General features: G+C 38.4%; 1 protein-coding gene across 2 annotated transcripts in view; it reads right to left on the minus strand.

Moving 5' to 3' along the window:
• Nucleotides 1-14,848, minus strand: part of PTPRK (protein tyrosine phosphatase receptor type K) — a 405,248-nt gene that overhangs the window by 63,602 nt on the left and 326,798 nt on the right. For both annotated transcript variants that reach the window (XM_061990648.1, XM_061990647.1), the window contains exons 12-13: nucleotides 9,193-9,466; nucleotides 6,328-6,364 (exon numbers count right to left, since the gene is read on the minus strand). In XM_061990648.1, coding sequence (XP_061846632.1) covers nucleotides 6,328-6,364; nucleotides 9,193-9,466 — 311 coding nt within the window. The remainder of the gene's footprint in view (nucleotides 1-6,327; nucleotides 6,365-9,192; nucleotides 9,467-14,848) is intronic.

The following is a 14,848-nucleotide window of genomic DNA, read 5'->3' on the forward strand; positions in this document are numbered from 1 at the left end:
ACAAGTGGTTCAGCACAGGCAATGCTATAAGTATAAAAAAAAAAAAAGAAAATGAAAGTAATATAGAGTTTTTTGGCTGTTACCCTCAGAAGGAAACCTTGTTTCATAGAGATGTCAAGCAACAAGTAACTTCTCTTCAGTATCTTATAATAAAGAATGGGAAACACATCTTCTGAAAATTGTTATCACGTATATCAATCAGGTAGCTTCACTTAATAAATGCTGTTGTTACATTAAATCCCTTTTTACTCAGGTCAAATTTTGGTAATTGAATTCCATGATTTTGTTACTCTCCATATATATATGAAAATACCCACATTATAGGTTTTGTATCTGGAAATCTGAAAGTGTCCCTCAGTTAACTGCTTTTTTAAATAATAATCATCAAGTATTCCATCAAAGGATCATTCATTTTTGTATTTACAGCCAAAGGTATCACATATCAGAATTGTCAGATGTGACTGCTCGATGAGCTGCTGCAATTTCACATATAAAAGAGGAAAACATGCCATGGTAATCCTCTTGTTCCATCTTTGGAAAGCTCAGTCAGTTAGTTAAAATCTCCTCTTTGTGAGATAAAAGTCATTATGCAAAAGATCACTGAAGTTGAAAAATATTAATAGTTTTTTTCCTGTGAATGAGTGAAAAGAAACATGTGACTTGGGTAACATCTGCATTTTTCTCTAAATTTATATTGCCACTTAGGTCACAAGTGCCTATTATGATGGTACAGCTAAAAGTTATTGTAGCACTATTGATCTAAATGTAAAAGCAACAGTGAGAGGAGCTTCGTTTTACATACATCTAGCATCTGACATCGTCCCTCATTTGTGCATTAATCAATAACAGACATATCTGAATATCCTGCTACAGGAGGTGATCTGACTTTCACAGATTTCCCTCAGAGCACAAACATCATCAGGAACAATTTTAAGGAAATAATTATGGTCTAGACAGATTTATGACTTTTAAAGACCGAATCCGAAGCACGTTAATGTCAGTGGAAGAACTCCCATTGACATCAAAGGCCTTTGGATCAATCCCCAACTGCTGTGGGAATGAATTCAGAGCAATAATGATGGTGGTCTAAATGCGTACTTGCAGTTGAAATGTTACCACCCAGACCTTTTTATTCTTCAAATCAGATTAAAAAGTCATTTTCTGCTATTTCACAATTACTTCCAGATGCACATCATCTCAAATGGCATTTTCATCCATCTGTATGAACCAAACGTGCATAGAGATAGAGAGGTTCCACACTGCCTGAACTAATAATATCAATGAAAATCACAAGGGAAAATAATTTTGGAGGTGAAGAAGTTCATGTTTTGAATGTGGAGTGAGGAACCTTGGACTTCATTTATTCCAACTACTTTGGAATCACAGGATCATAGAATCTTAAGGGTTGGAAGGGACCACAAGAGATCATCTAGTCCAACCCCCCGGGTCACCATTTCTTTATTTACTGCCCAGTAGATTTCTTCTAATTAAATTTTAAATGTTTTTCTCTAGCCTCCTAAACAAAACAAAAGAATCCATGTAAATCAGTGTTAGCCTCAAAGTTGGCAGCCTACAAACTGTCAGAAATATCAGCTTCATGCACTCTGCTTCATAACAGCTCAGCTTCAGTCCTCTTAAACGTCTATTTACACGCTAAATAATTTGAAGTATCGCAGTGCTCTGACTATGATAATCTGGTTTCATTGCCTTAGCAGTCAATAGCATTTTAGACTATCGAATGAAATGCCAACATCATGTGTGAGTGATAAACCACTCAAAGTTTTACACAGTGTAACTCAACTCCAGGTTGTGACTGATCAGACAATAACATTGTGTGTTACTTGGAAGTGCATGCTATGGCAACTGGACTTTTAATTTTTCCTCTAGCAATGCTTTGGTTATGCAGGCTCAGTTATCATGTATTCACTGTGATATGAGCATGTTATGGACTGGTTGAATGCTGCCTTATCAAATTAGCTTTAGGAAGTTTGAGAACGTTCTTTAGGAAGTTTTATATATATATATATTTTTTTTTTTGTCAAATAACACACATTTCCAAATGTCATTCCAATTTTCTGTTCTGAATTAATATCTCAACTCTTACCTCAGTCTCTGTACCCATCTCTGAACAATTAACAGATGTGGGGTTGGTTTTGGTTTTTTTTTAATTGATGCTCATCACTGTAAGGATCTGAATGGGAAGGGAATTCAGGTTGACAGAGGAAGGTAATATTGGCTGAAAGTATCCACAGGACAAAAATGGTTCACAGTTCATACATTTTCTGAGCTACACTTGTAATGCAAGTCGTGCTTTACAGAATCACAGAAAGATGCTTTAGGTGTGTCCTATTAATGACCAGCATCATAAGGAGTTCTTTTTAACCTGCTTTCCTCAAGAATTAAAGCCTATATGAACAGACTGTGTACACATGTACAACTTCTACACATCTCTCGGACAATCTAGTCCACTCTGCAGAAGAGCAAGACAAGTCACAGTCTTTAAATTCTTAGAAGTTTTTTGGAAATAGGAGTCCAGAGAAAGGAGGAATCCTAATATTAGCCTAAATCCAGGGCATCAAAGAATCACTCTGGCATTCATCCTCAGCTGCAAGCACAGAGAAACTGCTCAGGAGACTACTTCTTAATCTGGTGCTGTTCCAATATTTGCTTCCATGAAAAATTAACTCAAGTGTATTTTAATATACCAGAGACTAGTAAGCCTCTCATAGCTTACTCTAAAAACATTTTTTCAAGTCACACCAAAAGCAGCAATATACGTTGGTACTATCTTTTAGATGAATTCCCACTTCAGTGTATTTTGTTATCAAAAGCACAAGAGAACATTCACCTGGAATACTTGAAAAAGTATGAGTGCTTCAATTTAAATTTTCTGATTTTCATTAGTTTGATTCCAATAAACAAACTATTTCATCACTTCTCAAAGACGTAAGACAACCCATGGGAACGATACATGTAAAAACTCTTACACATTGAAATACATGTAAACTATAATAAGAAACTGCTCAAGTAAACAAAATTAGTCAAGGAAATAATAACACATCTAAGAAAATTTAATTATCAAGATTATAATTTCAGAGATATTAACTTCTCCAGCACTAAACCATGACATTACTACCATATTTTTTCCATCTTTACATCTCATTGGTGTCAACATACGCAGTGGATCCACCAGATCCTGAACAAGACAAAAATCATAGAATCACAGAATGGTAGGGGTTAGAAGGAATCTTTAGAGATCATCTAGTCCAATCTCTCTGCCAAAGCAGGTCCACCTAGATCAGGTCACACAGGAACACATCTAAGCAGCTTTTTAAAAGCTCCGGAGAAGGAGATTCCACAACCTCCCTGGGCAGCTTGTGCCAGGGCTCCCTCACCCTCACAGTAAAATAGTTTTTCCTTATGTTTAAGTGGAACTTTTTGTGTTCCAGCTTCATCCCATTAGTCCTTGTCCTGTCACTAGATACAACAGAAAAAGGGATGCAACAAACTCCTGACATCCATCATTTAGATATTTGTAAATATTAAAGAGATCCCCCCACAGTCTCTTCTTCTCCAGACTAAACAGCCCCAGTTCTTCCAGCCTTTCCTCATATGGAAGATGCTCCAGTTGCCTGATCATCTTGGTGGCCCTGCACTGGACTCCCTCCAGAAGTTCTCTGTCCCTCTTGAGCTGAGGAGCCCAGAACTGGACACAGGACTCCAGATGAGGCCTCATCAGGGCAGAGTAGAGGGGGAGAAGAACCTCCCTTGATCTGCTGGCTACACTATTCTGGATGCATCCCAAGATGCCATTGGCCTTCTTGGCCACGAGGGCACATTGCTGGCTCATGTTCAGTTTATTATCAATCAGGACTCCCAGGTTTCTCTCTGCAGAATTGCCCTCCAGAAAGTCAATCCCCAGTCTGTACTGGTGCATGGGGTCATTCCTTCCCAGACGCAGGACTCTGCACTTGTCCTTGTTGAACCTCATGAGGTTCCTCTCTGCCCAACTCTCAAGCCAGTTGAGATCCCGCTGAATGGCAGCACAGCCTTCTGGGGAATCAGCCAGTCCTCCTAGTTTGGTGTCATCAGCCAACTTGGTGAGGGTACACTGTCCCCTCATCCAGGTCATTGATGAAGACGTTGAACAAGACTGGCCTCAGAACTGTTAACTGTGGGACTCCACTAACCACAGGCTAGAGAAAGTACTTTTGCTGGTAATACTGAACTTCACTACTAGGGAAATTTTATCTTGCCTTTACATGCACCTTTAATCTCATTTCCCTCCCTGCCCCCTTCTACCGCAGGTATTTCTGATTTTTAATGTCATTTCAACACATTCAAGGCAAAATTAAATTTGGGCAACTGCAGGCTGCTCAGGTCACAGGAGATGACACAAGGATTAGACACTACTTTCACAACTGAATACATAGTTAGGAGAATTTGCTGGATTTTAAAAGAGTATGTTAACTTTACTGGGGTGCATTAGGTAATGTGAAAAAACTTACACACTGAAAATGTGACCTTTTCTTCAAAAGTGCAACAAATGTTAGTATTACTTTTACAATGAAAACATGGGAAAAAAAATCAGTATCAGCTTTTAAAAAATGATATAGAATACCAGTATAACTTGATTGAGAAGTATGAATGTGAGTTAGAAGTAATGATGCCCTGATAAGTACAGTCCTTCAGAGCCCGGGAAAGCATTTGCTCCTAATGTTGCCTTCCCCTACATTTCACATCTATCAATTAAAGTCAGAGAAAACATTTTGGTTTTGAGTGACACAATCAAGGAGCATCGTACTGACATTTCATGTAATACAATTACTTCAGGAAAACTTGTTCTTAGTCTGAGTGGTAAGAGGCAAGACTTATGACATGATGGTAAGAAATCTGCTACTTCTTTCCCCTTTATTTCAGACTACAGCCAGTGGGGTGAACGTGACTGCTAAGCAGATGAAGGCATACAAGCAATCACCAACAGAATTATTGCTTCTCTGAATACTGCTTTGAGATTAGTGGGCTGAGCATGGTTAAGTAAAAAATAATTTCTTCATACATCAGGCGAATTCCTTCCCTGTTTTGATATTACTATGCAGAAAATTTATGAGAAGAGACCACTGCTTTCTCTTACTCAGTCCGGCAATACTTTAGGCTATTTCTGAGCCTTTCAAGACTCTTCCTTGACTCAAATCCTAGCAATACATGTTTGTGGCACATAAGTATTTGTTTATGCAAATGTATGTTAATTCAAACATTTAATCTTGCCAGGTAAACATAAGAAAGATAATGCTGATGTACTTTTCACAGAAGACTTAGCTCACAGTTTTAATTCCTGTTTTTATTAGCTTATCCCACCTGAAAAAATATTAACATCTCAAGAAGTACATTTTATCTTCTGGTTTCTCAAGAAAAAGTCTGGTTGCTCCCACCTTACTAGAAGGATCAGCTTTTAATTGGAACAAGTTTTAAATTGAAAGAAGGAATTGAAAAAACGGTGCTTATGTGCCACTGCAGTACTTTAAATGCTTGCTCGCTGATATCTGAAGTAGGTTTTTATGCTGAATATCAATACGCAATTAGAAAGAGACAAGTAAGTAGTGCTGGGTCTCTGCAGAGTACTCTTTCAGCATTTGTTAAGCTCCTTTCTTGTTTATGCTGACAGAGCCTATCAAACAACTCTTATGTTGACACAATCAAGTATCACAAAATTAATTGCTATAAATACAGCCAAAGCAAGAGTTAACAATAAGCAGAACAAGTAAGTCCTCATTTGAAGATGAAACAGCATTTTGAGTGAGCAGTATGTGATTAACCCACCTTACATGGGGTCAATACGATTTATTCTCACAGCTATGCAGTCAGTCTTAGCCCAGGGCCTCGCTTGCTATCAAAGACATAAGCCTTCATCAAAACAACCCTCTCCTACATGCAGCCAACACTCAGAGCTCTTACTTAGGAAAATTAACTGTCGTGTCCTTCATTTAAATTATTTCCACCCCTGCTTGGAAATAATTGCTAGCATAACAGGCAGTTTATCCAAGTGCACTTTCTAGTCTCCAGTCCATCCAGCCACTCGTAATGCTCCCGAGTAGTCTAAAACCACATACAGCGGAAAAACTCCAGAATTTTTTCTAAATTCTGAATATTTATAGAACAGTAGACTCTTTGCCCAATACTAAAGAATAAAAACCAATAGCCTGTAACATTTTAAGATAATCAAGTAGTTCAAAATAGAGGGATAATACTGTCTTGTTTTCAAACAGTTAACAGAAACGCCGTATATCATTAAAAAAGCTACTTCGTGTGGAGGGACAAACCTCTTACCTTTTGTAGCTATTCGAACACACTGAGTTTTGGTTTCCTGTTGGGGAGGAAAAAGTAAAGAAAACAGTCAGCTCAAGTTGCTTTTTCTTGCCCTCCCCGCTCTACAAATTCATTCTCCATCTGCCTGTAAGCTGGGGCAACCCAACAAGGTGGCTCAAGACTCTGGGCTTAGCAAGGAAGAAAAGTCTGAATGATTTTTGCCTTTAAAAAAGTTGGATGAAACCTAGACATTGATTTGTACTCAGGATAATTATGGGGAGAAGAAGTACAGGATAGCTCCGATGTAGCCAAATTTCAAGTTATTCAAACCAAATAGAAATCATGCCATAAGAATACTAAGAGAGGGTTCAGTGGAAGAAAAAGGAAGGACTGGTAGTCCTGGTTATTTCATAGCACAAAAATCCTGAACTAATGTTGACCTCCAACAGCATCATGCAGCAAAGAAGGTACATTTGTTAGCACTGTGTCCAATGTAACTTGTTTGGCTGTAGCCTGATAGTCTTGAATAGTCACCCAAAGCACATGAGGAACTTGCTCCATCATGATTCCAAGTGTGGAATTAGCACAGAAGCAGACCAGGGGTATCCCTTCACAGAGGACACAGTTAATCAACAACCCAAGTCATCGACCCAGGAAAGAAGTGATTTGACAGTGATGTGCTTCAGAAGAAATTGAAAACGCAAAGATCATTTTTATGCTTTTTATACTCTATGTCCGTCTCTTCCCACCCCCCTGCAAATTAGGTCAGCAATTAAAACAAATGAACAGAGAAATTACTTGGCTATGCACAGTTTGGACAACTTGAACAGATGAGGGTCAGTCATAAATGGGCTGTCTGACCTTCTTGCATAACGTGCAGTCATTTTAAAAGCAAACATACTGAAACAGCATAAGGTTGTGTGAGAGGATGCAGCTGTTGCTGTATTAGATCACTCTAAACAATATTATCATGTAATTAGAAAATATAATAATGACAGTTTCATTCTACAAAAATATGTTCCCTCTAGTCCTGCACTCCGTGGCACTCCATCCCTGAATACATCCCTGAGATCTCTCTCCTCTTGCAAGCAACAGTTAAAATATCTTAATATTTTTCTGTACACAGAACTCGTAAAAAATGAGGAAAGTTGTGAGTTGAGGCTTCCCATAAGTGTTCCATAAAGACAATTTTTCAATCTAAATGAAAGCTCTGCAAAGTTTATTAATGTAATCTTACCTAATCAGCATTCTTCCTGGTTACTGGATTTACTTATCCACTATTCTTGCAAATGTTTTTGCAGATCACAGAGCAACCCTTACCCCAAATCTACAGTGTATTTCAGACCATACTTTCACTACTTTGGTGAGCCCACTGATTTGTAAGTAAGGCACCTATTTAAATATCCTGCAGCTCAGAGGTTATCTTACAACCACTAGATCTCTGTCCTGGCAGAACGCAGTGCAGCTCTCCCAGAATCTTCCCCCAAATCCCTCTAGGAACAGAAACCTGATCCAAAGTTTTAAATCATACCAGAGAAAACATTTTCAGTAGGATTAAACTTTCTCACACACTGAAATCAAGATAAAGTGAAAAATAATGTGTTCTTCCCTCATCTACTTATCTGTCAAATGTAAAAGGCAAAATACAGACCTATTTTTGTACTTAATATTTTTGTTTTGTTTTTCACTCCCATTTATTTATAGGGAAATTAAATAAATTTCCTTAAAATTTAGTCAGTTGAAAGCCAATAGAAGGAAAGAGAATGCATGTAGTATGAGGGAAATACAAATGAGTGACTAGCAGTTATTCTTTATTTTGCTTTGTTTGCTTCATATCATATAATACAGATAGAACTAAAGAGAGGGAACCACCCTTTCCATCAGAAAAACTCTCCAGTTCTCCGGTGGCTCCAGTAGTTTCATTAGCTCCTGCTTTCTCTGTATTCTGACTTGATGCATAGGCAATTTTCATAAACACAGGTAAAAGCTGAGATTTCCTCCAAAAGTCTCCAAGGCAAGGCTGCCTGCTGGCTAAGATTTGTTTAGTCATTGCAGAGATCCTGATGTAAGGAAGGGTAAACAAAGCTTCTGCTCCTTTCTGATGGCTCTGGTGGATCTCAGCAGCTAGCAATCTAGCTGTACTTTCTACTTTCTTTCTGACCTACATGGACACTTCATTTGAGGATTTCTATGGAAATATTACTGCAATTTCTTCCAGTTTTCTAAACTATAAACATTTAAAATTTTTTAATATCTAAAGCTTTTATGTCTACGATGCTTTCCCTCCTCAACGATCATTTCCCCCTCCCTCATTTTTCATTTACTACACAAATTCAAACATTTAAGAGCCAAGGAGTTAACGAAGGTAAGTGACAGCCACAGCAACTTCTACTGCTGCACAGCAGTGGAGCAAGCCTGAAGTACATCTTTTCAGAAAGGCTCTTCAAAAACACACAGCGGGACAATTTTTTACTTTTTTATTTGATGTTCAGTGCAAGAGGCTCAAAAAGTTTTAATGTTTTTTTAGTCAGCTTAACAGCCCACATTCTCTTTATCCTGCAGTAATTTAATCTTCTGAAGTCTTGCATGTACTAAGAATTGGGGAAAGGACTGTGGCTGTTATTTGCCAAGGAGGCAGAGCCACAGCACTGAAATTTATTTGCTCAGACAATTACTATGAGAGGTATTAAATTCTTGTGTGGTAGCAGTTACTATCACATAAGGGTGGTGTGAAATGTGAATGGCATGCTGCCATGCTGTGATAGCATGGAAGGGATTACAGTGGTGACACTGTCAACACCTACAATGTCCAACTCTGACAGTCCTAATTGTCACCATGGGCATGTCTTTGACTCCTTCCAGGAGGAAGGTATATTTGGCACTTACCTTCTCGACACTGCTCATGGCCTGGAAATAGATGTTGTAGCCCTTCCGCGGAGCCAGTGGCGGGTTCCAAAAACCCTGGTAAGTCCTGTTGTCACCCACAGTAAAGGGGGCTGGCTCTGGCAGGTTTCCTGGAGGCAGCTCAGCAGCGAAGTAATATGGAGACCCTCCACTAAGAGCAGACTGATAGGTGACTGGGATTTGGTAGCACTCCATGGCACCTGTTTCTCGCTTTGTCCGGTGAGGGTGTAGCTCCTCAACAACAATCTGGTAGGCACTAATGAAACAGAGGAAGACCAGTGCATCTTTAAGGTCACCTGCTACAATCAGCTTTCTATTCTCATAAAAATATTAACCCAATTGCTTTGCTAAACTTAAAAAGAAAACAGAAGAAAAAAGGAAAAGATAGCAGATGTGCGAATGCAGAGGTGCGCAGATACAAGAAACAAAGGCTTGAAATATAGCAGAGCTATCTAATTCAGTCATTGCAAAGAAGTAACATCTACTTTTTGTTTTCAGGAAAGACAGCAATACAAATCTGTACACAAGCTCCTAACAATGATTTTTTTTTAGGCTTTTTTTCAAGAAACATATAAATTAATCCGTCTTGAAACTACAATAAACTCTTGGCTAATCAAAAGCATCTGAAGTTAGCATTTTCCTTTGAAATGGTATTAGAGAAAGCAGTGCTTCAAGGCCCAACATAATGACTGCCTCGAGGCTGTGCCTGAAGCACCAATTTGCAGTTGTCATATCATTAGAGACAGAATGTGCTGACAGGCTTCTCCACCTCTTGACCTTGCTGCAGCTTCTATCTTGGCATCTTGGCTCAGAGCCATGCAGATCTAAAGTACAAGTGACATGCTGCAATACAAGCACAGATGGACAGAAATCTGTCCATTCCACCAAAATAGACTTCCTCATTCCTCTACAGTTGTCAATGATAAAACATTACAAACTGCTGAAGCAGATGGCATTTGGCCTATTAAAATGCCATCTCAACCTCCCAGTTCCTCTCTTGAAATGGTCCATGGCTTGGTCACTTTTCAAAATCACCTGCTCAAAACAGAACAGGTAAGTATAATAATTCTCCTTCAGGGGAAATACCTAACTGTAGGATATTACCAACTACATTATCAGCTGCTTCTGATCTGCAGAAGTATAGAAGCCATATACTTAAAACAGGAGGCAGTTCTTCAGTTTGTAAGGAAAAGAAAAAGGAAAAAGATTTTTGGTGTTTTAATTGTATATGGACATATACACACATGTGTATACGTAAAACTTCTTATTTATATGCAGATACATTTGAGGACCTTATAAAGATTAGTTAGAAAATATGCCTAAAAATGTAGACAAAACCTGAAGCTATTCAATTAAACTGGCAGAACTGCCTGCCTTGGTTTTGTTTTAAAGCTTTCTAAACAGACAAAATAAAATTGAACAGAGTTCTCAAAGCATCACTGCATTGCTGCAGGGACTCTGAAAGGCAAAGACAATCCTCATTCTTCTAGAACTTATGGGCCAGCATTAAATTATTTTGTCAATTTTCTCTGCTACTACTGCCCAGAAAACCCAATAACTGTAGTGGCAGAGATGAAGTATGATATTGGGGAATAGAACAAAGGAAAGAAGAAAAAATAAGAAATTGGTTTCACATCTTTTTTGAGCTCGAAGAAGTTTGCATCCCTTTTTTCTAGTACCTAAAATTTTAGGAGGAAAGTCTCTTCCCTTTCAAACTGTTCAAGAGGAACATACAAAGCAATCTCAAAGCAATCTCATTTCTGAAACTCCAGGTAAAAATAAGAATGTAAACAAAACAAAAAAAGATATGAGCTAGTTCCAGGAGTCTGTTTCTTATAAACTGCCTGTGAATTGAGCTTGGTTATAAATCAACTTCTGTGGTAAACTCTATGTATTAACCATGTCCAAGTATTGTGGCCTGCAGAAACAAATCACATCCACAAGACCCCTGCACACCCAGAATCTTCCTTTATGCTTCAAAATTAATGTCTAAAAAAAAAAAAAATCCTAAAAGCACTGACATTTTAACAACTTGATAAGATGTAAAATTTTTTTTTATAATATCTCAAGGGAAGAAAAGACTACCAGTGTTCATTCCCTCCCTGGTTTGGCCCTGGACCCAGGCAGGGCTAATACCAGCAGCCAACCAACCAAAGAGTACTGGGAACACAGGCGTCTTTGCTCACTCCATTCTGCCGTCTTCACTCATGAGCTGCCAAAGGACTGGGACTGACACAAATTCTGCTTTCCAAAGTGCCAGGAAAGCAAGAAACTTGTCATATGTGACATCCTGCCAACTCAGAAGAAAGCCAATGGGGAGAGTGGAAGGACGTCGCAATGTCTGCATCTAACGGAGGCAACTGTTCCCTGGAATAGCCCAGTTTCTCACACAGATCAGACACAGTTAACAAATTAACACCTTTTTTTCCCCCTCTCCTATTTGATCAAATAAAAAGTCAATGAGGTATCTTTTTTTTTTAAAGTATGTCTCCTTTTTAAGGATCAAGTCTCTTTGGAAACCAAACCAAACCAAAACAAAAATGAAAGATGAAGAGGACAAGAGTTAAGTATTAAGAAAGTCTCTTTTAATAGAATTATTTAAAAATACGCAGTAATTTCTGAATGTGATAAAAAAGGTATGGCAACATCTTGGGCATAAGATCACAATAAAATGTGAAGGTTCTGAAAAAGTTTCAAAGAAAGCAATTTATATAAAATATGCTTCCAAAAATTCATGGGCCTCTACACCTGAAAAGCCACAAAATGTGGAAAATAAGAAATAGACATCCACATCTTTTAAGTCTCCAAAGAGGCTATTTTAAATGTCATAAAGTTTTTTTTAAAATAAGAAAATGTGTCTATCCTCTTTGGAAAGGGAATCTGGCAGTATTTTTCACACAACTTTACAGGCTAACAAGACATGGAGGAATATAGTCATTTACCTCTGGGCCCTTTGTGATACCATCTGTTCAAACCCATTTACTAAACACTATAGTGACTCCAAAGCAGCACTGTTACTCTATATACACATACACATAATAGTGTTTGGGAAGGACACCCTGCTGCAAGATGTGAAGAAGTCAAAGTTAAATTTGCAGCTTAAAAGGGGGCATGCTCACTGGCTGCAAAAGTGGTCTGTTATCAGGCTGAAAGTGAAAGTTTAAAGGCCACATACTCCACTTATCCTTGCATTTTTACATGTTACTAATCCTAGCTTTAATTATTTTACATTCTTCTACTTTTTGTGTGTGTGTGTGTGTAATGGAGGGAATTCAATCATTGAGAGAGCTTTCTTGTGACCGGAGCTGAGGGAATTGTACAATAGCAATTTTTTTCCTAGTCTTCTCATACAGCAAAAAAAGAAATAAGAGACAGAAATAAAGAGGGAGGAGTGGAAAGCCTAGATGATAACATTCCTTCTCCCTGATGACTAAAATAAATTCTGAGCTATTCTGAAGAGTAATACAAATTTCAGAACCTGCTACACAACTCATCAAGATCGTAAAGGCCAAACAGTTGTCTGAGACAGCAAGGTAAGTGGAGAAACTGTTGAAGATATAGCAGGTGAAAGGCTCCTCAGCTGAGACTTGGAGTGAATACATTTTTCATCACAAAAAGAAGTTTTTGTTTATTTTACTCAGGAAAATGTGCTAAGACAGACTGACCAACTGTCTTGACCAAGACAATTGCAAACACATGTTGAAGACCACTGCCAATAGATTCTTTTTAGCCCTCCCTAAAATTGAGACTCCCAAAGAGGTATAGCAGCAGTGAACATGTTGTTCACACTTCAGCCCTGATCTGACCAGGCTTTAATATCAGCTGAAGATTTCCTTCTACAGACCGAGTGGAGACACAGCATCATCTCCTTTGACATGTGCCAGACTGACTGACTGCCCGTTAAAACGCAAGCTCTTGGAAGTCCAACTGACAACTAAGTTTTAGCTGCTCTGTGTCTCAGTCCACTGAATTAGTCGTGTCACAAACTGAAAACAATCTGATTTTGTATATGTAGGTATTAGAAAAACACTTTACCAATCAAAGAAAATAAATTTTATAATTAAAATATTGTCTATACTGATTACAGTAGATGTGCTTCAAAATCTTCATCTGCAGTAGGATTTGAAAAGAAAAGATTGTTTCCCTGGTACTCTGTTAGGAAAACTACAGTGACAAATCATGCCTTCAAATGAACCACTGAAGCACCACCAATGCTACTGTCTAGGATGTCATCCATGAGACTGATGGTGCAACAGTGCACAGTTCACGGTGAGCTTGAGCCTAAACCTGTCTCGTTTTGCATTTTGAGTTTGTAATTTGGTTTAAAACTTCAGAAGGCCATAAAGAATACTAGAGATTACACAGTAACACTTGACAGGGAAGATATGATTAGAGTCATGTTTAAATTGTGATGACTATGGCATGTTGTATCTTAAAGAAATGATTGGCAGTTGCACATAGATTTCACTTAAGGAACATCTGTCTCCTGAGGGGCTGCGCTGATGGAGAGGCTGAGTTAAAACAAAATATGATCACACTATAATTCTGTTTGTAAAAACAGAAGAGTATCAGACTGAGCTTCTCCTCTCCTCTCCTCTCCTCTCCTCTCCTCTCCTCTCCTCTCCTCTCCTCTCCTCTCCTCTCCTCTCCTCTCCTCTCCTCTCCTCTCCTCTCCTCTCCTCTCCTCTCCTCTCCTCTCCTCTCCTCTCCTCTCCTCTCCTCTCCTCTCTCTTCCCCTCTTTTCTTTTTTTTTTAATGTAGACCAACTGCTATTAAATAAAATGATCTTTTGACCATCTACGGCTCCAGGGATTAGAGGACTGGGTGCTAACAAACTTTTTTAAAATGCCAATTACATTCTTTAGTTTCAGGATAAAGAAAAACATTTGAGTCTCTTCTATTCACTCACAGTTACAGGCATGGTGATGTCTTTTTTTCCCATCTACCTAGTAACACTCATTATGGCAGCAAGCCAGTTTGTAGTAGAAACACAACTGTAATATGGATGGAGCAAAGCTTCACTAAAATGTATCATTAAGTATAGTGAAACACATTGAATCAATCTAGAACTTCAGTGTGCAACATTAATCTCCCCTATTAGGAAGCTACTGAAAAATATTTGATTGCAATATGCTTCATTTCAGGAAAGGGAATGACTCCATGTCTTCTGCATTCTCCTGGAGAATGCTCTTTATTCCAAGTAAGGAATGAAACATCTGGTTTATTTTAAGAAGTCCAGCTCTCCAGTTACTGTGAAGGACATACTTCCTTGGCTTCTTGATGTTGGAAATTTAATGTAATATCTTAGTTTTCAGAAACTAAAGTGGAGAGGGAAGATGGGAGACAAGAAGAAAGACATAGGCTCTTCTGAGAACATATCCAAACAACAGTTATTAATCAAACTATCTGTTAACATTTAGTACATAGATCTTTTTTGCCACCTTCACAGATAGGCTGCAGTGACCAGCTTATGCCATAGATCGAAGGATGTTGTAAGAAAAATTGAGAGAATAAATGTGAGATGTGTGCTCTGCAATGAGTTACTCGTCTGGCAGTACAGTGCAAAGAAACCACAGCTCCCTTAGCTAGATACAAGTTATCCTCTAGCCACAACTCATCATGCTGCCAGTTTACGAAG

The sequence above is a fragment of the Colius striatus genome, chromosome 2 (assembly GCF_028858725.1).
Source record: "Colius striatus isolate bColStr4 chromosome 2, bColStr4.1.hap1, whole genome shotgun sequence".
Taxonomy (NCBI): Eukaryota; Metazoa; Chordata; class Aves; order Coliiformes; family Coliidae; genus Colius; species Colius striatus.